Here is a 24482-nt window from a genome sequence, read left to right on the forward strand (position 1 = left end):
GAGCGAGCGTTGAATCTTAAATAAGATTATGTTACTAGAGCGAAAGTTGAATCTGAAATAACCGGATGTTAGTAAAATAACCGGATGTTAGTTGAGCGAAACTCGAATCTGAATTAACCAGATGTTAGTAGAGCGAAACTCGAATCTGAATTAACCAGATGTTAGTAGAGCGAAACTCGAATCTGAAATAACCGGATGTTAGTAGAGCGAGCGTTGAATCTTAAATAAGCTTATGTTACTAGAGCGAAAGTCGAATCTGAAATAACAGGATGTTAGTAGAGAAACTAGAATCTGAAATAACCTTATGTGACTAGAGCGAAAGTCGAATCTGAAATAACCGGAGGTTACTAGAGTTAAACTAGAATCTGAAATAACCGGATGTTACTAGAGCGAAACTCGAATCTGAATTAACCGGATGTTACTAGAGCGAAACTCGAATCGGAATTAACCGGAAGTTACCAGAGCAAAAGTAGAATCTCCAATAACCGGATGTTACTAGAGTTAAAGTAAAATATGTAGTAACCGGAAGTTACTAGAGCAAAAGTCGATAATTTCAAAACCAGCCGCAGTTTTTTAATTCCTCGAGCGAGGTATAGTTTCTATTCCTTATCTTTATTTTTTCAGCGTCTCTCTCTTTAATAATAATAATAATCAGCTAGGCTAATACCCAAGACACCACCTTAGGTCTAAGTCATCAAGCAACTTTTAAAGTCATTAAATAGCATTTAACAATTGGATATTCGTTATTAAAAGCTTGCCACATGTGAAGATGTTCAAAACCCGTCATGGTTTCGTGAAACGAAATTTAAGCAGACGAATTTTCTATATAAGCTAGATTACTCCCTCTACACCTCCTTTCGAGGAGGAGTCAAAAGTGTAACGTTTGAGCTCTGGAACAAGCGAACAAAATTCCATAAACTGCAACCTTGTACCTCTTAGTGGTGGAAGGGAGTAACAGGTGGAGGGGAAACCCTTCATGCTGGCCAACTTAGGCTCTGCTTCTTCCTTAAGCTAAGGTGTAAGGTATCGTGCTGAGGGCTGAATGGTACCGGGGAAGCGTAAATACGGTATCATGAACGATCCCCTCGGGGAACCAGGCGAAACCCCGTTGTAATTAGCCCTCCGCCCGGACAGAGGATTAAGGGCGGTGACCTCTTTTCTCGTGGGACCAAAAATGGATGCACAACAAAATAAACAAAAAAACAAAAACCGGGCAAGGGTTCGAAAGAACCCGGCCTTAAGCAGGGGGAGGGTTCGAAAGGACCCAACCCAAAGCAGGGGGAGGGTTCGAAAGGACCCAACCCAAAACAAGGGGAGGGCTCGGAAGAACCCACCCTTAAGCTAGAGGGACTCTCCCCAAATAGAACCCGGCCTAGCCTTCAAGGGTCTGCCACTGGCAAGACCCAGCTGGCGAAGCAAGGGATCAATGGGGAAGCGTCCCTCAATAAAAACCAAAAGCGGAATCGACGCCGCCGTGAAAAGCAAAGGTCAGGGGAGGTCTCCAATAAGGAAGACCACCCTCCTACGCAAGGCAAGAGACCAAGGGGGGGGACGAAACTCCGGACTCCCAGTCTCAGGTCTCCAAAAGGTCTAAGGTCCACGACCAGACCTATAGTGAGACCTTAAACTCTATAAAGATGGCCATCACTATTGATGGCTATCCCATGAAGACCATCTCTGAAGAAGAGATGGGCACCATCCAGCGAAGGATTCTGGAGAGGATAGATGGGATACCCTTGGGGGACCCTCTACCTCGATTCTGGAGTTTTAAGCTGGAAGGAGGCGCAGTACACTGCCTGTGTAAGGATGTGTCTACTGCAGAGTGGTTGGGGAAGGAGTTTGACCAGAAGGAATTGGTTCCTGGTGGGTCATTACTTTCAGTAATGAAGGTAACAGACCTGCCGAAACCATTCAAGGTCACCTTCCGCACCATGGATGTGTATACGAAGGACGCTAATGTCCTTCTACGCAGACTCAAGACTTTCAACAGCGCGTTGAATACGCAATGCTGGAAGATAGTCAACAAGTCTGAGGTTCCGACTGCCATCCACTGAATTTTTCAGATGGATGGAGAGTCAGTTAAGGCCATCAGGGAAGCAGGTTTTAGAGCTGAAACCGGCTTGGACAGGGGTTTCTTCAAGATACTCTTTGATCCAAGCACGGGCAGCTCGAAGGACCCGACCAACCTGGAGGGCTCTTCGCCGAATAGGAAACAATCTGAGGTATCGGAGATGGAAGACGAGATTCTGGCCATTGGGGAATCTGGAGAGGAAACTTTCGCAGAGGACCTTAAGGCTATTGACTTGTCAGATATCGACGAGATCAAGGAGGATGCTCATATGGAGGGAGCAACAGGGGGGCAGGCTGGGGACGCTAGTCGGGCCGGTGGGAGTGATGTGGCCTCCACATCTTCCACTGGGTACGGCTTGGCAGAACTGACCAGCAACCAAGTTAACCCCACCCAAACATGAGTTTGAAGGTGCTGCAGATCAATTTGCACCACTGTAAGACAGCCTCTGCTGTACTCTGCAGAAGGTTTGCCAAGGAGAGCTTCGACATCGCTCTCATACAGGAACCATGGACTGCCAATGGCAAGATACTTGGTCTCCAAAATGCAGGTAATATATTCTATGATTATAACTCTGCTACACCCAGGGCTTGTGCACTGATACGCAAGGGCATTCATGCCCTTTCGCTCTCAATGTACACCTCCAGGGATATTGCCACGGTAAAACTCATCACGGATGATGGTGGAGAGGTTACTATGGCATCGGCATACCTACCGTACGATGATGCTTTACCTCCCCCCTCACAGGGGATGGCCAAATTGGTCAACTACTGTGAGAGTTCGGGGAGGAAGCTGGTCATCGGTTGCGATGCTAATGCTCACCACGAAATCTGGGGCAGCTCAGACTGCAACCAGCGTGGTAAAGACTTAATGGAATATCTGGTTAGTACCAGACTTCACATTCTGAATAGGAACAATGTACCAACTTTTGTTACCTCTAACAGAAGTGAGGTCATTGATCTCACACTGTGTACAGCGAATGTCACAGATAAAATCATGAGCTGGCATGTGTCTAACGAACCGTCTTTGTCGGATCACAGACACATTTGCTTTAATATTCTGGTCAAACCTGTATGGGCTTGTACCGCTATTCGTAACCCTAGGGGCACAGATTGGTCCGGTTACAGGGAAGACTTAAGTTTCTTCGTTAAGGGTGATAAGCCACGGCTGTCATCGGTGTTGGATTTTGATTTGGCTGTTGATCGCGTTCAAGAGTCCATTATCGACTCCTATCACCGCAATTGTCCAGCAAAGCCTGCCAACCGGCCAAGGTTAGTGCCTTGGTGGAACAACGAGATTTGTCGGCTGCGCAAGGAAACTCGTAGGCTCTTCAATAGGGCAAAGAAGGGGGTGATTGGGACGCCTATAAACGCACCCTCACCACCTACCACAAGTCTATCCGCGATGCCAAGAAGGCTTCGTGGAGGGACTTCTGTGAGAACATAGCGGATGTTCCCAGTACGGCCAAATTAATGAAAATTCTGGCACATGATAATACTAAGCATCTTGACACCATTAAGTTGAAAGATGGTAGTTTTTCCACGTCCGGTAAGGATACTCTGACACATATGCTAGATGTACACTTTCCGGACTCCAAGCTCACCAGCAATGGTGGCAATGGCACTCTCCCTTTGAGGATCAATCGAACCAAAAGGGAAGATTGGGCAGTGGCGAATAAGGTCGTCACGCATTCTAGACTTATATGGGCTGTAAAGTCATTTAAACCCTATAAGTCCCCGGGACCGGATGGGATTTTTCCTATCCTCTTACAGGAGGGCAGTGATATTCTATGCCCTCTACTGCTGAGAATCTACAGGGCTTGTATTGCTCTAGGGCATTTACCTAGCACCTGGAAGCTGTCTCAAGCAATCTTCATACCCAAGCCTGGTAAATCTGATTACCTGGAAGCTAAGGCATTTAGGCCAATTAGTCTTACCTCTTTTTTCCTAAAAATTCTGGAGAAAATGGTGGACAACTATATTAGAGAGGAGGTTCTTTGCAACTCTCCTCTGTCGGCTGCGCAGCATGCCTACCAGAAGGGCAGGTCTACTGAGACCGCCCTGCATGGTATCAGCAGCTGCCTGGAAAAAGCAATTGAGCACAAGGAAATTGCGTTAGCAGTTTTTCTTGATATTGAGGGAGCCTTTGATAAGGTCTCCAGCGCAGTTATACTTAAGGCTGCGAAAAGGTTTGGTATCAATGACACATTGTGCCTTTGGATCAAATCTATGTTAACTGACCGGAAAGTGACATCCTCCTTGCTGGGTGACTCCCTTATGGTCTCCACCAGTCGTGGTTGCCCATAGCGGGGCGTTCTTTCTCCCCTTCTGTGGTGCCTGGTGGTGGATGAACTCGTTCGGAGGTTGAACAGGGGAGGATGCCGCTGTTTCGGTTACGCCGATGATATTGCTATCATCATTACTGGGAAATTCCCGGTAACAGTGAAGGACGTAATGAGGAGGGCCCTAGCATCAGTTGAGAGCTGGTGCAGGGAGGTCAACCTCATGGTTAATCCTAATAAAACTGTCTTGGTTCATTTTACTCGTAGAAGGATAAAAGGTATGTTTGAGGGTATTTCCTTATTTGGAAAGGACCTAGTGGAGAGCACCGAGGTGAAGTACCTCGGGGTCATCCTGGATAGCAAACTAACATGGAAACCACACCTTGACTACATAGTCAAGAGGGGCAAAATGTTATTTTGGAGAACTAGAAGTGCAGTTAGCAAGACCTGGGGCTTAAGCCCCAGGGCTGTGTACTGGCTGTACACCATGATCATCAGTCCTATCCTGTCTTATGCAGCTGTGGTCTGGTGGCCAAGGGTTACTTTAAGGACTGTGCAGTTTGATCAGGAGCCATGAGAACAGCCCCAAGCGCTTCTCTGGAAATACTCCTGAATATGCTTCCTCTTCACCTTTTTATTGAGGAAGCTGCCCTTTTAGGTGCCTATAGGCTTAACCAAAATGGCTGGTGGAAGGCTAATAATTGGGAGCATAGCCACACCAAGCTCTTCCGAGATATTTCCAATCAGATGCCGATTTTAACAATGGGTTCTGATCTGATGGTTACTAAACTCCACTTTAGTAAACCTTTTGAGGTCAACTTCCCTAGCCGTGCGGAGTGGAGTCACTTGACCCTCGGTACCAGAGGAGAGATGGTCTGGTTCACTGATGGGTCTAAGACCCACTATGGCACTGGTGCGGGGATGTATTGCCTTACTAATAATTTTGGCTTTTATGAAAGCCTAGGGATACACACTAGTGTATTCCAGGCTGAAATTTTTGCCATTTGCTCCTGAGTTGCTTACTGTTTACATCAGGGGTATCATGGGAAGGTTATCCAGATTTATTCAGATAGCCAGGCTGCTCTTGGAGCTCTCAGCCAGTATAGTATTCTTTCTAAACTGGTTTTTAACTGCTTAGATCTCCTCTGCACTCTTGGGTTGCACAATAAAATTCAACTTTGTTGGGTACCTGGGCATAAGGGTCATCTTGGGAACGAAAGGGCCGACGCCTTGGCCAAGGAAGGTGCAAGGGCTGGGTTCATTGGTCCAGAACCTGCTCTCCCCATCTCCCGAGGACTTGTACGCGGCTTGATCTCGAAGTTTATGTCAGATCGTCAACTCAGACAATGGTCTGAAATTGAGGGTCAAAGGCAGGCCAAAGAGTTTACTCTTGGCCCTTCTAGGGAGAGAGCCAGAGAATTACTCTCGCTCTCTAGGTCCAGTATTAGGATTGTTACTGGCCTACTTACAGGCCACTGCCATCTTAACAGACATTTAACGCTTATTGGGGTCAGTGATGACCCAATTTGCAGAGCTTGTCTAGCTTCGGAGGAAACTGCCTCACATGTACTCTGTAGCTGCGATTACTATGCAGCCCAGAGGTTTGAGCATTTGGGTATGCATCGGTTAGAGACGTATGACGTCTCTAATATCACGGCCGGGCAGATTTTAAGCTTTATGTCGGCAATAGGACTTATTTAATTCACCCAGTTTGGGGATGAACAAGTGTTTGGCTTGCCACCCCACTCAATAATAATAATAATAAGAAGGGAGTAGTTAGAGGTTAAAGGTTATATATTTGTTTTGTTTTTAAGATGGCGACCGGTGGTGAGATCATCAATATAGGACTAATTTTTCTTATTTCTTTAATAATAATAATAATCAGCTAGGCTAATACCCAAGACACCACCTTAGGTCTAAGTTATCAAGCAACTTTTAAAGTCCTTAAATAGCATTTAACAATTGGATATTCGTTATTAAAAGCTTGCCACATGTGAAGATGTTCAAAACCCGTCATGTTTTCGTGAAACGAAATTTAAGCAGACTAATTTTCTATATAAGCTGGATTACTCCCTCTACACCTCCTTTCGAGGAGGAGTCAAAAGTGTAACGTTTGAGCTCTGGAACAAGCGAACAAAATTCGGGACAGGGTAAATCTTACCCCGAGAACAGGCGAATAAAACGTTTTAGGGTAAAAAGTTTACACTTTTTGTCCTGGTACAGGCGAAAAAAAACCAACTATTGGTCGAAAATTGTAAAACGTCTACACTCTGAATAATACAGCTGGCTCCCGTTATTTGCGTCTCGCTGCAGAACGGTGGATTCGCGTTCTAGTTCCAAGCATGAGCAGCGTTCTGAAGGTACAAATACACGCGTGTTTTTATGCAGCTATACATTATGTAGGTTTATATTCGATATTTTCCGTTGTAATTCATAGCCGATTCAATGCAAGGCAGCCGTTTGCTGGAGAGCCGGCGAAGATTTTTCCATCGAAACTGTGACCGTTGCTCCACCGAAAGACAATGAAGTCAGATTTAAGGTAATCCGATAGTTGATTTAATTTTCATTAGAATCACCGAAATTTTACGCATTCGTATGATATTGACGATTCCAGGTGGTCGCCACTGGTATATGCTCCTCGGACATTACGTTGCAAAATGGCGAAACACCATTCACCAAGTTTCCACTCGTAACAGGACACGAAAGCACGGCCATCGTAGAGAGCGTTGGCAAAGACGTGGAGTCCTTGGAAATTGGTATTCAATTATAACGCCTTCCAGCCTCGGCTTCGGTCGCTTAACATTAACGCGTCGTTTCAGGTGATGCTGTAATCCCGCTCTGGGGCTTTTTCTGCGGCAAATGCCCATCTTGTTTAACCGGGACCAGGAACGTGTGTGAAGTCGTCATGTCGTAAGCAAACTTAAAGGGGAACAGCCAAGTTTTTCCAAATATGGCCTTATTTCCGTATCAAAAGATTGACAAGACGTTCATTATACTAACACGTACCTTTTTTGTCTTGAAAAAATAGCTTTTGGCCCAAAAAGTTAAAACTAAAAATAACGCCAGGTGTTTGGGTTTGAATTTTCGCCGCCATCTCAGGGGCTGCCGCCAGCGCCCCTAACCCCGTATGAGCGATTTGCGAACTATCCTAACTTTTAAAATCGCGCAATTTAGGCTTAGGTCTGGAACGTGCCGCGCGTGCAAAACAAATTTTTTGCGTCTTCAGCAGCGCGCGCTTTTACGTTGTTTTTCTGTCTCATCGACTTCTCACCAGGAGTCGCTGCGGACGCGCGCTTTTCGATTTCCCGAAATTTCTTTATTTTATTAAAAATTAACCACTCAATATTTTTAGACGCGGTTTTCGCCATAAATTTTAGTTTTTAATGGGCTATAGGGCTATCTAACTGGTTAAAGCTTGACCGTTCCCCTTTAAATTCTCGGTATTTGTATAATCCCCGGGGATGATCACTCCGTGTGCACGCTTCCTGTACTGGGCATAATCCCGGCCTTACGAAATTTTTACGCTGCAAATTGTCTTTATAAGAATTCCAGAAATAATTCTATTGATTAAGATATGTGCAAATTACTTAAAACTTGCTTAGATATATCTGAAAATGCTTCAAATTCAGTCAATATTTAGTTATTGATCAGTTTGTACTGCATTGTTTATAAAACGAAATTTTATAGCAGCTCTGTCCAGAAAGTTTTCAGATAAAATTCAGACGGGATACAGCTGTTATGTAGCTTTAATAATACAGCTAGCTTTCAGTCAAAAAACAAAAATTTAGTAGGTTTAATACTGTTACCTTGTGGCACTGGGTGAAAACTCGGAACAACTCCTTCCGCGTTGTGTTTGCAAGTTCTCTCCCCACTGGTTTAAGGGGTTTTCAACCGAGTTCTTCGGTTTCCCCTTCCTTAAAAAACTTAAAGAGGTTATCGGTAATAGTTAGTGTAGGGAGCTGTGGGCTCGCGTGGCATGAGGGGCTTGCCACCACCCTCCTACGCATTGTAGCCCGGCCACCTGTTTAAAGGCAAAATAAGTCGCTAGATGACTTGGGCCTAAGGTGGTGCCTTGGGTATTAGACTAGCTTATTATTATTATTACATATTACCAGAAATATGTATTTCTGATATTACCGCTACATTTAAGCCAGAAAGCAGTTAGTTTGTAGGATCGATACAGCTACCTTACAGTCGGAAAACAGCTAGCATGTAGGTTAACAATAATAATAATAATAATAATAATAATAATAATAATAATAATAATAATAATAATAATCGTTCAAGGCTTAATCTCACCTCGCTTTTTAATTCGAGTGCCGCATCAAAATAAGTGACCCAGTAAATTTAATCGAAAGCGAATGATTATTATATTGAAAGATAAAATATGTAAATATTAAAAAAAACTTATATTTTTCCATATGAATTTAGAAATAAATTTAAATTTACTTACAAAGGTACGGAGAAAACACTGTTTTTGCAGTCATTTTACAGACATTTAAATATTTCTTCCCCAAAACGCTGCTTTTATAGACAACTTATAGCCATTAAACAGAAAATCTAGAAATTACAGCCAAAATTCAATTCTGAGTGGAACTGAATTTTGGCTGTGATTTCTAGATTTATTAGTTTAGTTTTTTGGTCTGCAGAGAACTGCATTAAAGCAATATTGTAGACCACCAGCTAAATAACAGTAAGCATAAAATTTTCGAAAGGGTGCGGCGTATTCTCCGCGTAATTTCGGGGTACGCCGCGTAATTTGCCATTATCCGCGTATTCTTCGAGTACTCGGCGTAATCTTCAGGAAATCTTAGAGTTACTCTTGGTGTACTCCGGGATTGAGTAATCACCGATTTGGTTCAAACTAGGGAGTTAAGGTAGACCTTCAAGTAACTGGAAAATTGCTGAAGACGAAAGCTACAATGGGCGTTTGTTTTGCCATGGCAGCCAAAAACGCGTGTATTTTAATTTCCCTATATTTACCGTCAAAAACTGATGTTTGCATGTTAAATCCCAAAAAGAAAAAATATTATCTTTAGTTATCAAAAACTTTATTGGTTGCAATAGCAAAACGTAAGCCCATTGCAACTTTCGTCTTCAGGAATTATTAGGTAATCTCTATTAGGCCAGAGTTTGAACAAAATCGTTCATAAACACCTTAATTTCGAAAAATTAACTTAATCTTGTAGAAATTCCTTATTTGGCGTTTTTACCGATGGCAAGAGTCGCATAACTTGTAAGGAACAGTCCGTTTTTCAGCCTTTGCTTGTGGCCAGTTTTTCCGAGTATAGTGTCCTCCCAGAAAGCTGTTTCATTAAGGTAATTCCTCGGCGCTGTAGTAAAAAGCGCCATTTCATAATCCTTTATTTCAGATACCGAATGTATCTTTGGATAAGTTGTGCATTTACGGCTGTTGCGTCCCGACAGGGTACGGCGCGGCGAAATTCACGGCCAAGGTCAGGCCAGGTTCGACCGTGGCCATCTACGGTTTGGGGGCGATTGGGCTGTGCGTCGCTTTGGGCTGTCGGGACTGCGGGGCTTCCGAAATCATCGGCATTGATATTGCGCCAGAAAAGGAAGCTTTTGGTAAGATCAAGAATGTATTGAAGTGACTAAGAATATTGGACTACAGGATTCTGATTCCCATCCTCGCAGCCTTTGTAGCTTAAATTCGTCTGCTTTCCCATTCAAGTTTGCTATATAAGGTATGACTTTGAATGCCCCTTAAATACAGACGAACTTTCTCCACAAAAGCTGTGAGGATGGTACCAAGGGTTAATGCTATATTGAAATATTCTTAGTAACTTCAATACATTCTTGGTAAGATTAGTTATCACTGAGGGTTTTGGAAAATTATAGACCAAAATATGATGTATGAAATTTTGGAAAGCAATTTGGAGGGGTACAAATACATTGATTGTACAGCCGTCTAAAATCGAAGTGGGTACAATGTATCCCTGTAACCCCGTATTCCGCCGCCACTGGATTGTAATGGCGTGACTTATTCGATTTTGATTACATTTAGGCAAGAAGTTTGGTTGCACTCGGTTTATCAATCCTTCAGATCAACCGGATAAGTCAACTAGTTCGCTAATTAAAGAAGCAACTGAAGGAGTTGGTGTCGATTACGCTTTCGTTTGCGTTAGTAAAAATGGCATCATTGTAAGTTGGTCTAAGTGGCTATAATTGACAGTATAAGCAACCCTTGAAAAATTATCCACGAAGAAAGTCTACGTCATATCAGAAGTGTATAATATATTTTACGAGAAGTATTCATCGCCCTATCCTGCTAATGTTATTCGCTTGAAACACGCGTACCTTCGCAGACTCACGCTGATTTTTCAAAATATGATTCGAATGAAAAAATAGTGCGTATCGAAATTAATAATTTAGAGAGTTTCTAAAACTGTTACGTGAAAAAATTTGATTTACAAATAAGTACATCCTTCAATTTTACATGTTACATCGCGGGTGAAGTAATTAACGAGATGCATTTTTAGTCTTACACGAGCCGTATAGGCTCTTAGTAAGACTCCTGGTCTCGCTCCGTGGTCCGGCGTCCGCCGCCGCCGCCGTAGGCATGACACGGCACGGTAGAAATCATACTAAACTTAGAAGAATCCTCGCACGCGATTGCGAATAACAGCCACGAGAGGAAATCATCCTCTAGAAGTAACAATCAAAAGCTAGAAGAATCTTCCTACAACTCTTAGAGAAAGAGAAACGGGAGAGTCACGTGACACACAAGAGAGGACGCGGGAATCGTCACTACGTCTAGACTGGCGCTGGGGTAGAGCTGTGCCGCGAAATGGCAGGGGAGAGGACGCGGGAATCGTCACTACGTCTTGACTGGCGCTGGGGTAGAGCTGTACCGCGAAATGGCTGGGGAGAGGACGCGGGAATCGTCACTACGTCTAGACTGGCGCTGGGGTAGAGCTGTACCGCGAAATGGCTGGGGAGAGGACGCGGGAATCGTCACTACGTCTAGACTGGCGCTGGGGTAGAGCTGTGCCGCGAAATGGCAGGGGAGAGGACGCGGGAATCACACTACGTCTAGACTGGCGCTGGGGTAGAGCTGTGTCGCGAAATGGCAGGGGAGAGGACGCGGGAATCGTCACTACGTCTAGACTGGCGCTGGGGTAGAGCTGTGCCGCGAAATGGCAGGGGAGAGGACGCGGGAATCGTCACTACGTCTAGACTGGCGCTGGGGTAGAGCTGTGCCGCGAAATGGCAGGGGAGAGGACGCGTGATCATCACTACGTCTAGACTGGCGCTGGGGTAGAGCTGTACCGCGAAATGGCTGGGGAGAGGACGCGGGAATCGTCACTACGTCTAGACTGGCGCTGGGTTAGAGCTGTACCGCGAAATGGCTGGGGAGAGGACGCGGGAATCGTCACTACGTTTAGACTGGCGCTGGGGAATAGTAGTTTTATAAATATATGTACACTCAAATAAATCGTCGTGCTTATTTATTTTTGGCTTAGTTTAACTCACAAACTCGATACAGTAAGCTCGTGTAAGACTATTATTTGGGTCACGTGACCCACTTGTTAGTCATGACGCGATGTACATATCCGAGGTTTCCCAGAAAATTCGCGCCCAATAGAATCTGTGTCGATCCTGCATTGTTCAATTTTATGGTGGACCATGCAGACTCCAGACTATGGGGAGGGGAGGAGAGGGGAGGGGAGATGTTCGCGAGCACATTTGCGATCCGGCACCAACGTTTTTACCTTAGAACCACGGGCCTTGCTGGGCGCTTCTCTCGTTAAAGATAAATATTATTATCTTCTAGCTATATTCACTGATTTTTCTGCTGTCAGAAACTTGGGAGATTTATATGTTAGAACTAAAGTAACAGATTTAATATTTTCCATAGACGTTCTAAGAACAATATTGAACACCAAAATTCTAGTGTCCAGACATTCACGTTCATAAATTTTCCTGAGTCCCTAAAACTATCTAATATGACTTGGTTACCTGATTCCGTGTCTGTGATCTTTGTTAGGAAGACTCGGTTTCAGCGGTAAGATTGAACTGTGGTGAGGTTATCATCATCGGACTCCCTGTTAGTAGAGAAATTACCATTAACCCACTCTTCGTGGTACTTGGAAAGACTATCAAAGGAACTAGCGGTGGAGGTAGGCTTTGTTTTATTCGTTTCTGGGAGTTCACGTAAATGGTTCCATCCACTTAGATTGTAACCCGAAAAATATCTCGGAGTTAGTGGATATGTATTTGAACGGTTCACTCGATACGGATCCTTTGATAACCCACGTATTACCGCTAAATCAAATTAATGAGGGCTTTGAGATGTTGCGCAAGACCAAAAGGTACCCTCTCTAGTTTTATTCGAATCTTGACTCGAAATTCTTTAATATATTTTTAAAAATTCCAGCGTTCGCACTGTTATCAAATTCTGAAACGTACTAATACTGATGTTGCGAACTCTCACGAAGACTTAAATATATTATATTTCAAATCGAACAATATTACGCTAGCATCCACTGCAACTTGTTTGAAGCTTGTACATTTGGTGTTGTACGGCAGCGTCACAGGTGCAATTTCTTTGCACTAGATCATGCACCATTCAAGCGGCTTTAAATTATCCACCATAAATATGTAACCAAAACCTACATAGTTGCACGTGTAACTCTATACTACATTACTCACTTTAAAATAAAGCAATTATTTGGCTCTCCTTTAAATTTTTTTTAAAAGTTTTGGTGTTATGATCATTCAAACAACAGTCAAAAATAAACGATCGCTTTTACAATAATTGTGTATCAAAACAAGTTGGCAAGCCAAAATATACCTCTCCTCGGAAGAATTGTCCCTAGTGGTATTAATTTCTCGAGATAACCCTTAAAGATATATCTCCGCAATTTAGAGTTATTTGTTAAAAATATTAACCCATTTCTATCCCGCCCGGTATAAAATTTTAATTATAATTAAAATAATTGAGACGAAACGACCAATTTTAATTTATTCAGAATATCATAAGTTAAGTAGTTACAACAGTAAGTTAGACGTACTATAACAATGCACAATTGAATTAAACCCTTTTACAGAACAAGTTTATCAGTTAAATATAATACGAAGCAAATTTTAATGAAATATCTACAGAGGCTTTTTGGAATTACTCGCTTACGAAATACTTGCCGCATCTTTAACGCTCATTTTATTTCAACACTCGCCCTTGATGAAGATACCGTAGATATCTGGTAGTGGACGACTCGTTCACTTCCTGTTGACGTTGTGACGCATACCACATGAAAAAGACCAATGCCGTCCAATTTCCAATATCATATAATGACTCGCACACCCAAGAAATCATTGACTGCGTTAGAAATCGTAGATATCCAAATATCCACACCAAATGTATTTACAAGAAGCAAAAACCTTACCATCAACAAAGCACAGAGAGCCACTTGACTAACCGCCAGCTTTTAAAGCAATTAACGTTAAATTATCTCCTTTGAATTAACAGAACTATATATAGGTCGTTAAGAAAGTGGACCACCCACAGGGTCTACCCTTTAACCCTCTAATCTCGGCTGACTGCGCTAAAACAAGATTTAACCTTTAAAAAATACCAGATTAGGCCTTCATAAATTCATTAATAAAAAAAGACTTTATTACCTATTATGCTTACGATGCCTGTCTTAATTTCAGTGAATCTAAGCAGCTATCGGTGGTTCTGTGGTAGAGCGCTCGACTGCCAAGCCGAATGGTCTGGGTTCGAAACCTGGGTGGCGCATTTGTTTTTAATCAATAGAGAAACGCTAAATTAGAATTTCTTCGATGCAATCATTTCAATTTCAATTCTATTTCAATTAAACCAAAATTTCGTACTCTATTAAATACGCTTCCGATAAAGCTGAAGGTCTAATTTTCAATAAGGCGTAACAAGTGTCGGTGGTTCTGTGGTAGAACGTCCGCCTGTCAATCAGGAGGTCTCGGGTTCAAATCCCGCCCGATGCGATCGCAAATTGATACTAAGACGAATACCGTGTACAACTGGTGGAAACCCTGCCATTGGACGTTGAGAGGTAGCATTACACTCAGCACTCGGTCCGTCCCAAAGTCATCAAGAAGAAGTTGGAGAGAAAACGCCCATATAAACACAACAGACTCAACATGCACATCCATCAGAACACAAACACAACAAATTCAACACTCACAACCTACGCATAAACATTACAAAAACCGTAATACACCAAACCGTCACGACGGTGAGCGAAAAAACACCATCCAAACCAAACCGCAAATGCATCCGTTAACGCTCACCGTCACACGGTGGTTTTGCCAACCCTTTGAGAAACTGCGTACGCAGTGATTACACTTTGCACCGAAAATGCGAACGCGTTCGCAGTCCTGACAGACAGACACACCCACAGACCCACCCACAGACACGGTCGTTGTATAACCCCTCCTAGGGGACTTTGTCCCCTCGGAGAGGTAAATATAAATGTCCATCACTGGGGTTGGATAGTTCTCTCTAACACATTTTAATATACACGAGTTAAAGATGTTTGTTTCAAACGAGGCTGCCAGATATTTTTGCCGTCCCCTCAATTTTACCCCCTTTACCGATACAAATACGGAATAAGATTTCTCTCTCGTGGCGGCTTTTGGCGAATTTAATATTTTTCCAACGGTTTGTTTTATTACATTTGAAATTGAAATATTCAATCGTGGTCAGTACCTCAGTGGCTCTGGGGCTTCCTGGTTAAATGTGGGAAATATTAAGTACTGTAAGCGACCTTTTTCATATCGTTTTTTAGCCATTTATGTATATCACCTAATTTTTCGTTAAATTGTTTATAGGCTTTCAAACTGTAAACAAGTTTTCAATAAATAGGCCTTGGCCTACAAAAATAATTTCATCAATCGCGATTGCACCCCCTTTGCAATTTTTTCCCCGTGTATCGGTAAAATCGAGACTTCCGGTCATTGACAATTCTGGCCACCAGGGTACGTCTGGAGCAAATATTTTACCCCAGAGAACTATCCCTGTGGTTGGAGTTTCCCCGAAGAGAACATCTGTTTGGTTTTTTCGTGGTCACTAAAAAATAAATTATCGATTTAAGAAACAATCACCTTCTACGTCTAACCGATAATAATCAATATTTTATAAAAATATTGAATTTTTATTTACTTATTGTAACTATTTTTTCACGACCGCACCACCTCAGTTTCAATATAATCGATGTTGATGAAGGCGCGGCGACTAAAATCGTAGTAGCTAAAAAACGTACAAAATTTACAAAATTCGTCTTTAAAGTTTAAAACCCCTTTAGAGGCGTATCATGTGATGGATTTGCTATTGTCGGCAGGGCCGGCGTTAGGGGGGTGGTAAGCGGGGCAAAAGTACCCCGGGTCCGGGCCTCCGAAAGGCGCTGCCGGAACGGGTGCCTAACTAAAACTATCTGACTATTTCCAAAAAAAAAACAAATTTTGGAGTAAAAATTACCTGGGGTCCGAAAATCCTAGCGCCAGCCCTGATTGTCGGGTCCGTTTAGACCGTTTTTAGTTGGTTATTGTATACAGTTACCGTCGTCAGAGGTCGTCCCCGTCGAAGACTGCAAAAATTTGGGGGAATTAGAACGAGCTGATAAGAATAGTTTAATATGTGATTAGAATTATTATTTCGTATTAACCACTCTCGATAAAATCTCGATTCGACCGATTATATTGATTAAAATGATTAAATCGTGATTAAAATGATTAAATCGTGAATAAAATGATTAAATCGTGATTAAAATGATTAAATCTAATTAAAATAATTAAATATCTAATTAAAATGATTAAATCTGATTAAAATGATTAAATCATGATTAAAAAGATTAGATCATGAATAAAATATTTAAATCTCATTTAAATCGTGATTAGATTGATTGAATCGTGATTAGATTTTTTATTCTTGATTAGATTTTTTATTCTTGATTAGATTTTTTATTCTTGATTAGATTTTTTATTCTTGATTAGATTTTTTATTCTTGATTACCCTGATTTAATCATTTTACTATGATTAAGACGCACCCAAAATGTAAGTGACCTGCCCCTCGGCTTATACTAGCGTATCGCGTATGGTAAGATCACTCTGATGGCTTTGGCCCCGCCTACGAGAGTAAAAAGCCACATCGAGTCGAAAATCTACCGGGATCGGCATTCCAAGTGGAGGTATGGATTCCTGAGACAGAGAATGAGGGCTGGCTCGTTGGTTGTCTTTACGTTAATGGCGGCGCCCAGTAAACGTTTCTAAAAAGAGTGTATAGATATAATGAAAAAGCTGGTGTCTCTAGTCAGTAATCTTCGACAGTATAACGTGGGAAATTTTCCTGAGGCATAGAAAGTCGAAGATCGATATTTAGAAGGTGTGACGTTAGAGTGCATCTGGTCAAACATTTTCGACAATATAACTGCCAGGTGCGAGGAAGGCGAATATTTTATTGTACATATAAATAGTCTATTGTTAGCCATTATTTCTTTCTTTAATAAAAAAAATATTATCATTTACCTTTTTCGATCAAATTTACTAGACTTAAATATTTGGATTTAAGACTCGGTTACAAAAAGCCGGCTGTTCTTAAAAACGTGACTGACAAAGTTTATGAAAATATGGTTTCCATTCACGCAGAGCAATTCGGTTTGCGAGTTTGCGACTCGTGTTTACCAAAACCGTTTTGCCAAAATGTTGACTAGTGTAAAAGTAGTAGATTGGGTGCATAAGTAACATAATAACCATAAGTATGACACTTCTTATTGTTTAAATGCTAATTACCAAACCGAACCTTTTTTAGCCTCATCCCTCTAGTGGAGAGAACAAATGGAGATTTATCTCCCGGAAGATTATTTTAAGTGATTTTTGTTAGTAAATAAATGCTTTGCTTTCATAACATTGCTCAACAAGTACAAAACAACGAATGGTACAGTAGTAGGAAAAAAGACCCTGATGAAGAAAAAAAGAGAATTCTCAAGACAAGTGCGGCTATCTTAGTTCGTGATGTTAAATTGAAATATTTCGATTGCGACTCTTACCCTTCCGCGGAAGAGATAATTTCAGGGCGCGAAAAAGATATCCCATATTCTTTACAAATATTTTTAGAAGCTTTACTAGGTGGTAAAAATATAACTGACGATAAAAATGTCAAGATTCCTGCAATAGCAAACGCATTAATAGCTATAATTAGATCGAGATCTTACGTGTCCCCAATTTTAAGTAGTCTATCTATACACCTACATAGAAAATATGGATCTAAAGATCAAATTGAAATTTTGTCAAAGTTTGCCAATTCGAGTATAGAATATAAAAATAACACTTTCGTACAATTTGTTTTCGATAATGCGGATTTTAATGTAAAATCATTAGATGGACATGGAACATTCCACTCTATGGGCAGGATAGTTTGCGTAACACCGGAGAACTCCGCAAAAATTAGCCAACATATACCTAGACCCAAAAGCAATCTTGGTGCCGTTGATATTGGCAAATTTGGAATAATTCCCGTCACATATGATCAGCTAGGCTAATACCCTAGGCCTAAGTCATCGAGCGACTTTTAAAGCCTTTAATTTAGGTGGCCGGTTACAATGCGTAGGAGGGTGGTGGCAAGCCCTGCAAGCCACGTGAGCCAACAGCTCCCTACACTAAGAAAAAGTAAGAAAATACTATAGGTGAGCTAAAAGCGGAACAGTTTGATTATGGAGTAGAGGGTTCCGAGTTATTAAAACGTATTAGTCGCTTAAACATCCTTTGGCTTTCCGGTCGTTTTCTTCCAAATACTACGACCATATCCTGGAACGGTTATATGTCGGTTACGGTTTCTAACAACAATCATGTAAAAAGTAAAATTATGGCTGATTCTCGCTCATTAAGGGCTCACCTTCTTACGCAACAAGTCATGACTTCGTTAAATTTCAAGGAAATGGATACGAGTCAAGTTGATTTTAGTGAGATAGAGTTGATTTACAAAGATCTAACTGAAGCCCCTACAAAATTCCACGATTTTTTTTTCAACTCTATTAAAACTAGGGGATAGAAGTCGCACCTCAAAGCTTTGGGTAATGTACTGGATGATGGTTGAAACAGCCAAGTTGTTCATTTACACCGAAAGATGTGGACTATGGGCTCTACACCTTCACTGTTACAACAAAATGCTACCATTTTTCTTCGCTAGTGGGCACCTTAATTACGCAAAATCGTCTTTGTTGTACTTAAATCAAATGAAAAAACTTGAGAAAATCATGACTCCTGAAGATTTTAACAATTTTACTCAAAATGGGTACTTTACGATTCGGCGAACTGATAAATATTGGTCATGTAATTGGACAGACATGGTAATTGAGCAGGACCTAATGCTTCCCATGAAGATTTCTGGTGGCCTTATACACGGAAGTGGGATGACTGATTATTCTCTGGCAAAGTGGGTTTCTACATTGCCATTTTGCACTGATATTGCACCGCAATAGAAACTTTCGCAAATATTCATACTGTAACTTGTAAGCGGTGAACAGCACGTGGAACTCCGAGAATCCAGACGTGCGCGAGATGTTAAAGATTTAGACAAATTTAGTGATTGGTTTAAACACCATTCTCCCTTTAGTACCGAAATCGGAGATCTTATTTCGCTGGTAAATGGAAAAGTAGGTGATAAAAGTATGAACTGTGAGAGAGCTCAAGAAATAGGAAATGCATTAGTCATTAACGCCGTTGGTAAGAAAATAAAAGACGTAAAGTTTAAACGTAATTACAAAGTGAAAACACTTGCCTTTATCAACAAGAAAAGTAGTCGAATAAACAACGAAGATATTCCTATTAATACTATTCAAATTTTTAATCGGATAATTTGCACGAACAAGATAGCTGAAGAACTAGAACACTGTTTTGAGTACGAACTCGCCGTCTTTGTTCGTTGACGGTCAACTACGAAAAGCAACGAAATCAAAACTACTCAAGGAATTAGATAAAGTTGTTGAACCCAGAAAGTCTTTACCGCAATCGGAAAATATGGCTATTGCTGTCTACGGAGGGTTTTTACTGCACAAAGTTGTTTGGCAACGTCCACATACCTACGGAGATATTTTAACTCAGTATATGTTAATTTTATACACTCTAATTACGGTGTCGAGGTAACTGTCGTATTTGATGGTTAAGACGAATCAGTTCCCTCAACAAAAGCGCAAGAACACATTAGAAGAACAAAATCAGTGGTAGATGTTGTTGTACTGGATAGGCTTGCGGTTTCACAAAGCCAAACGGATTTTCTTGGGAACATGAAAAACAAGAAACAGTTCATATCCATTTTATCGAAGCATTTCAAGAAGTCGCACATTCAAGTTGTTCAAGCCCCAACAGACGCGGATACCGTAATTATATCAACCGCTCTATTTGTGTTATTTCCGAGGACACCGATGTATTGGTATTGCTGGTTTACCATACTACTTTTAAAAATATGTTCATGGTACGTCCTGGGAAATCGAGCAATCCGGATAAGGTCACTGACGTCTTTGAATTAAAAACCAAACTTGGAGACATAGCAACTATTTTGCTATCCGGGTGCGACAGCGCCTCAGCCCTTTACAACAGAGGAAAACAGGACGGTTTGGTTTTAATAAAGAAAATGCAAGTAAGAAAAATATTTTAGAATCCGGTGCACGAATTATCCTTAAACTTTATAGTGCCAATATCAGAACTGAGACACTAAATTGATGAAGGTGCTTTACAATAAAATGGTCCCGAGACAGATACTAAACCGAAATTTTAAACTTGCATCTCTTTCACCAACAAAATCTGCTTTAGAACAACATATTTATCGAGTTTACTTTCAGACCCAAGAATGGAAATTTAAAACACTGAAGGCAGACGAATGGGATTGGAAATTAAGCCACTCTATCTTGGTCCCGATTTATTGCGATATTCCCCCGCCCCGGAAAGTATTTTTAAGTTAATATATTGTAAATGCAAAGCTACCAATTGTACCAAATCATGCTCTTGTCGTAAGTTTGGGATGGTATGTTCCGCTATGTGTGGAATGTAACCGGATATCTTGCCTTAATTCTAGTCGCAAAGATAACATTTCTGATGACAAAGATATTGAATAGTGTATATAAATGTAACCTTCACTGTTTTTAAGATTAACATAATTTCTTAACCATATATGAATTTTTAAAGTAATATTTTCGAAAAGTAGCCGAAAACGTAAAATTACGATTTGTATTTTGAATTGTAACTTTTGTTACACTTGGTATATTTCAATGCGGTCTTTTTTATTAGATGACCAATGAAAAGTAGCATCAAAAGGCTAATTACACTCCTATTACTAAACCTAGCCGTTTCGCCGTAAACAGCAAAAAACAAATAATACAAGATGGTGGCCATTTTTGGGGAACTTCCACCCCCCTACAATAGGCAACTTTTTCCTGTGATCAGCACCATGGGTAGACGCTATTTCCGTTGAGACTTGCTTGTCTCTAATTTTGTCCGAATCAAAACCTAATTGCACTGTACCAAATATAACTATTTTAATATAGTGTTAGTTTAAAATGTTACACCTTTGGTTATATTGATAACTCCAGGGTGCTACTCGTTTCATTTCTAAAAATTGTTCTAATGAAAAAATCCAGTTCAAGATAATACTTTAATTAAAGTAATAATAATAATATTTAGCTAAGCTAATGCTTTATGTACCTCCGTTGCCTTAAGTCAAATTGCGAATTATAAAGCCAAGTGCCTGGGCTCAGTGTATAAATGCAGGATTTTTTTTAATTCTGCCTGAAAGTCAGTTAGTCCAAGAGCCCATGGCAAAATAAGCATGTGATAAGGTACACGATGGGTCAAGGTATTTTTAAATTAGGTTAGTGATTTGTAACAAAGAACTGTTTGTCTTAGGGTCAAAGTGGGGGCTTTCCAGAAATACGAACCACGTGACGTCCCTTCCGGTGACCTTGAAAATTGATATGACCTAACATTGGTATCATTCGATTGGTCTCAACGTGCTCTTACCAAATATCAATAAATTAACCTTCAAATCTGAACCAAACGGCGTATAAGACTAAAAAAGTAATTTTGTCTTATACATGTAAATTTTGTAGGGGCTGAAATTAGTTTTTTTTATCTTATACGCCTCTTGGTCAGTAGCGGCGCTAAGGTTTTTTCACGGGTGGGCTAAATATTTTGTGGCCCCTAAGAATTTTGTGGCCCTTACCATTTTAGTTACCCCTTATAATTTGGTGGCAGCTGTGGCTTGCCCTCCAATATGTCTCTTATAGCTTCTACATATTTAAAAATTTGAAAATTTAACTCAAAGTATAAATTGCACTCTTCTCTTTTTTTTACTAAACTCGTCAACAACCAACAAAGGATTGTCTCTTAACCTTTTAGATAAATCTCTATTTATAGAGAGCAAGGCTAAATTTGTTAATCGATTTTCAGACATTGTTGTTCTTAAAAATGATTCGAGTCTATTAAGTGTACTAAAACTACGCTCTGAAATAGTATTAGCAACAGGTGTGCATAATACAATTTGGAAATATTTTACGAGATCTGGGAATGCCTGCTCGTATGTCAATAAATATTTATAGCAATCGGAAACATTTTGCAAATTTTGAGGTTTAAGATATTCATTGGTTTCAAGCTGCGTTTGCAAACTTTCTGTGTTTATGTTTTCACCGCTTTTGGTACTAAATAACATTTTAGCAACGTTGACCTGATTTTTCAGAGACTCCATTTCAAAATTAAATCTTTTGTAGTTTTGACAAAACGCAGTAATTTTTTCAACGTTCAAAAACTCGCTCGAATTTGGGTCTGATGCGCAAAGTTCTTCATAAATAGAAAAAATTTCTAACAATCTTTTTTTCATTTCTAATACGAATCTATCTAAAATTTCAAAATAAGTTGCTTTAAGTTGGTCGCCAATAGTTTAGAACTCCGTTTCCCGACTTCCTATAGTACCCGTTATTATGGTACCTTTTAACCTTTTGTTTTGAATAATTTTTCTTTTCATGGGTACTTTGACGGAACTATTCTTTTCTGGTACTGGAATTGAGGCTGAGAGAGCTAATTGTTTCGCAACATCCCAAATTTGATCGAATCTTTCAGAATTTCGGTCTGTTTCTAACTTTTTTATTGTGGCACCGCAAATTGCTACGGCTTGAGTTATATCGACTTTTGGATTTTGCAAATATTCAGACAACACATTTGTTACGCCTTAAGTCTCATCTAATGCTACGACCATTAACAAAATGCTGAAATTTTGAAGCTGGGAATGGTACCCTCTACATTCGGCTGCTTCCTCAGATTTGCCACTTTCAATTAAGTTTTCTAAAGCTAAAACTACAGCATTATATCTAGTTCTAAAAAAATGTATACATTTTTTTTACTGGACCATCTAGTGTCACAACTCTGAGGTAATTTTAATATTACATCGTATTCAAGCTCTTTTTGGGCCTCTTGAAAATACTCACTTCGAAGTGATGAATTACTTTGAAATGTATAAATTGCCTGTAACAAACCAAGTGTTTCACGAATTATTGGTACATTCTTACAGGTATCCACCAAAACTAAATTTAGGCGATGGGCGTAACAGTGCACATATGGACACATCCCACCCACAGCATCCTTAATCCTAATGTTCACTCCCGACTTACTTCCACTCATTACACTCGCTCCGTCATATGTTTGCGCTACGCAGTTTGATATTTTTAACCCATTTGATAAAAGAATATTAATAATCGCGGAAGATAAAGATTCAGCGTCAAATTTATGTAAATCAACAAAAGACAAAAACTTTTCAAGAACCTCTTCCTTAGTGGTGGTAAATCGAACACAAACACTTAGTTGTTCTACACCGCCTTTGTCCCTAGTTTCGTCAGCAATTATTGCGTAAAAACCACCCGAATCATTAATATCCTGAATAATCATTCTTTGAACAAGTGCACCACTAGTGTTAATAAGCCCGTTTTGTATTGATCCGTGGGTATATTTTGCTACATTGGGCAGGCTATCAACTATTTTCTTTAAGTCGGGTGAAATGCGCTTTAACAATTCTAGGATTTCAATGAAATTACCACGATTTTGCTGATCGTCGTTCTCTCGATGCCCTCTTAACGCGATATCCTGTTGAGCGCATGTTAAAACAATTTGCACATGGGCGGATAAAACTTCTCTGTTTCGAATAGTATCTAAACGGTGTTGCTTATTTATCTGTGAAGTTATAGCTCCTCGTTTCTTAGACTGTAAAAAATGTATGTACTTCGTTTCCGCTAATTGGTGGGTCGATTTCTCGGAAGTAAAATGTTCGTGAAATTTCTCATTCATATTTTTCCAATTTTTAAAACAGTTGTGAAATATGTTTTTTTACCACTGCTTGGAAAATGACGGCAGCAAAAACAGTATACCATGTCATTTTCTACAGAATATTCCAAAAAGGAATATTTTACATAATAAATACTATTGAAACTTCGTTTTTGACCCCTAATAATCGTTTGGGGAAATGATAAGAGCCTTGGTTGAGCGAGTGGAGAATCCATGTCGATACTAATGTCAGGAATAATTTGAGTTGCATTTAAATCAGATAGAGCAGGAGTTAAATGGTGCACGATACTGCTATTCTCATGGAGTTCTCGGGAATTCCTCGAAGCGGCAAATGAAAGTGCAATGTCATTTGAATTGTTTGATTCACTTTCACTAGGAGCTCCTATTAAGATATTATCAATAACTGATTCTTCAATGCCTTCTACAACTTTATCGAAAACATTTTGACTCGTTTGCAACATAGAATGTTTATTTATAACATCGTTCGATTTATTAGTTGAAAGATTACTTTCAACATGGACCCCTATAGCGTCCTTCAATAAGCTTATTTTATTGTCAGTACTATTTTGTTTTGGTTCGGATTCTAGCGATTTGTTTTCGTTGTGGGAAAGTTGATTTTTTAAAGATTCAGTAGTGGTTGGTAAGTCAAGTTTGTTCGCAATTGCATTTAATTGAGTTTGTTCTAAGACTGGAATTGATGTTTTGAAGTACTTATTTAGAGCCCTTTTTTGAGAATTTAAAAATTCTTGACTGGCTTTTCGCTTTTTGCGACTTTGGCTTCCGGACGGAAATTTTCTCCCACTCATTTCTACAAT

At 40.4% G+C, this 24482-nt stretch overlaps 1 protein-coding gene across 1 annotated transcript; it reads left to right on the forward strand.

Annotated features, from left to right (window-relative positions):
* Positions 1-6691: 6691 nt before the first annotated feature.
* On the forward strand, positions 6692-12934 carry LOC149951816 (alcohol dehydrogenase class-3-like). Its single transcript, XM_090169679.1, has 10 exons — positions 6692-6709; positions 6787-6888; positions 6964-7105; positions 7169-7259; positions 9539-9668; positions 9722-9935; positions 10375-10511; positions 12358-12490; positions 12547-12682; positions 12748-12934. Exons 1-10 carry the CDS (start codon positions 6692-6694, stop codon positions 12770-12772), a joined length of 1128 nt encoding a protein of 375 aa, XP_090025805.1. The 3' UTR covers positions 12773-12934.
* Positions 12935-24482: the final 11548 nt, after the last annotated feature.

The sequence above is a fragment of the Leiobunum rupestre genome, chromosome 3 (genome assembly GCF_980474605.1).
Source record: "Leiobunum rupestre chromosome 3, qqLeiRupe1.1.hap1, whole genome shotgun sequence".
NCBI lineage: Eukaryota > Metazoa > Arthropoda > Arachnida > Opiliones > Sclerosomatidae > Leiobunum > Leiobunum rupestre.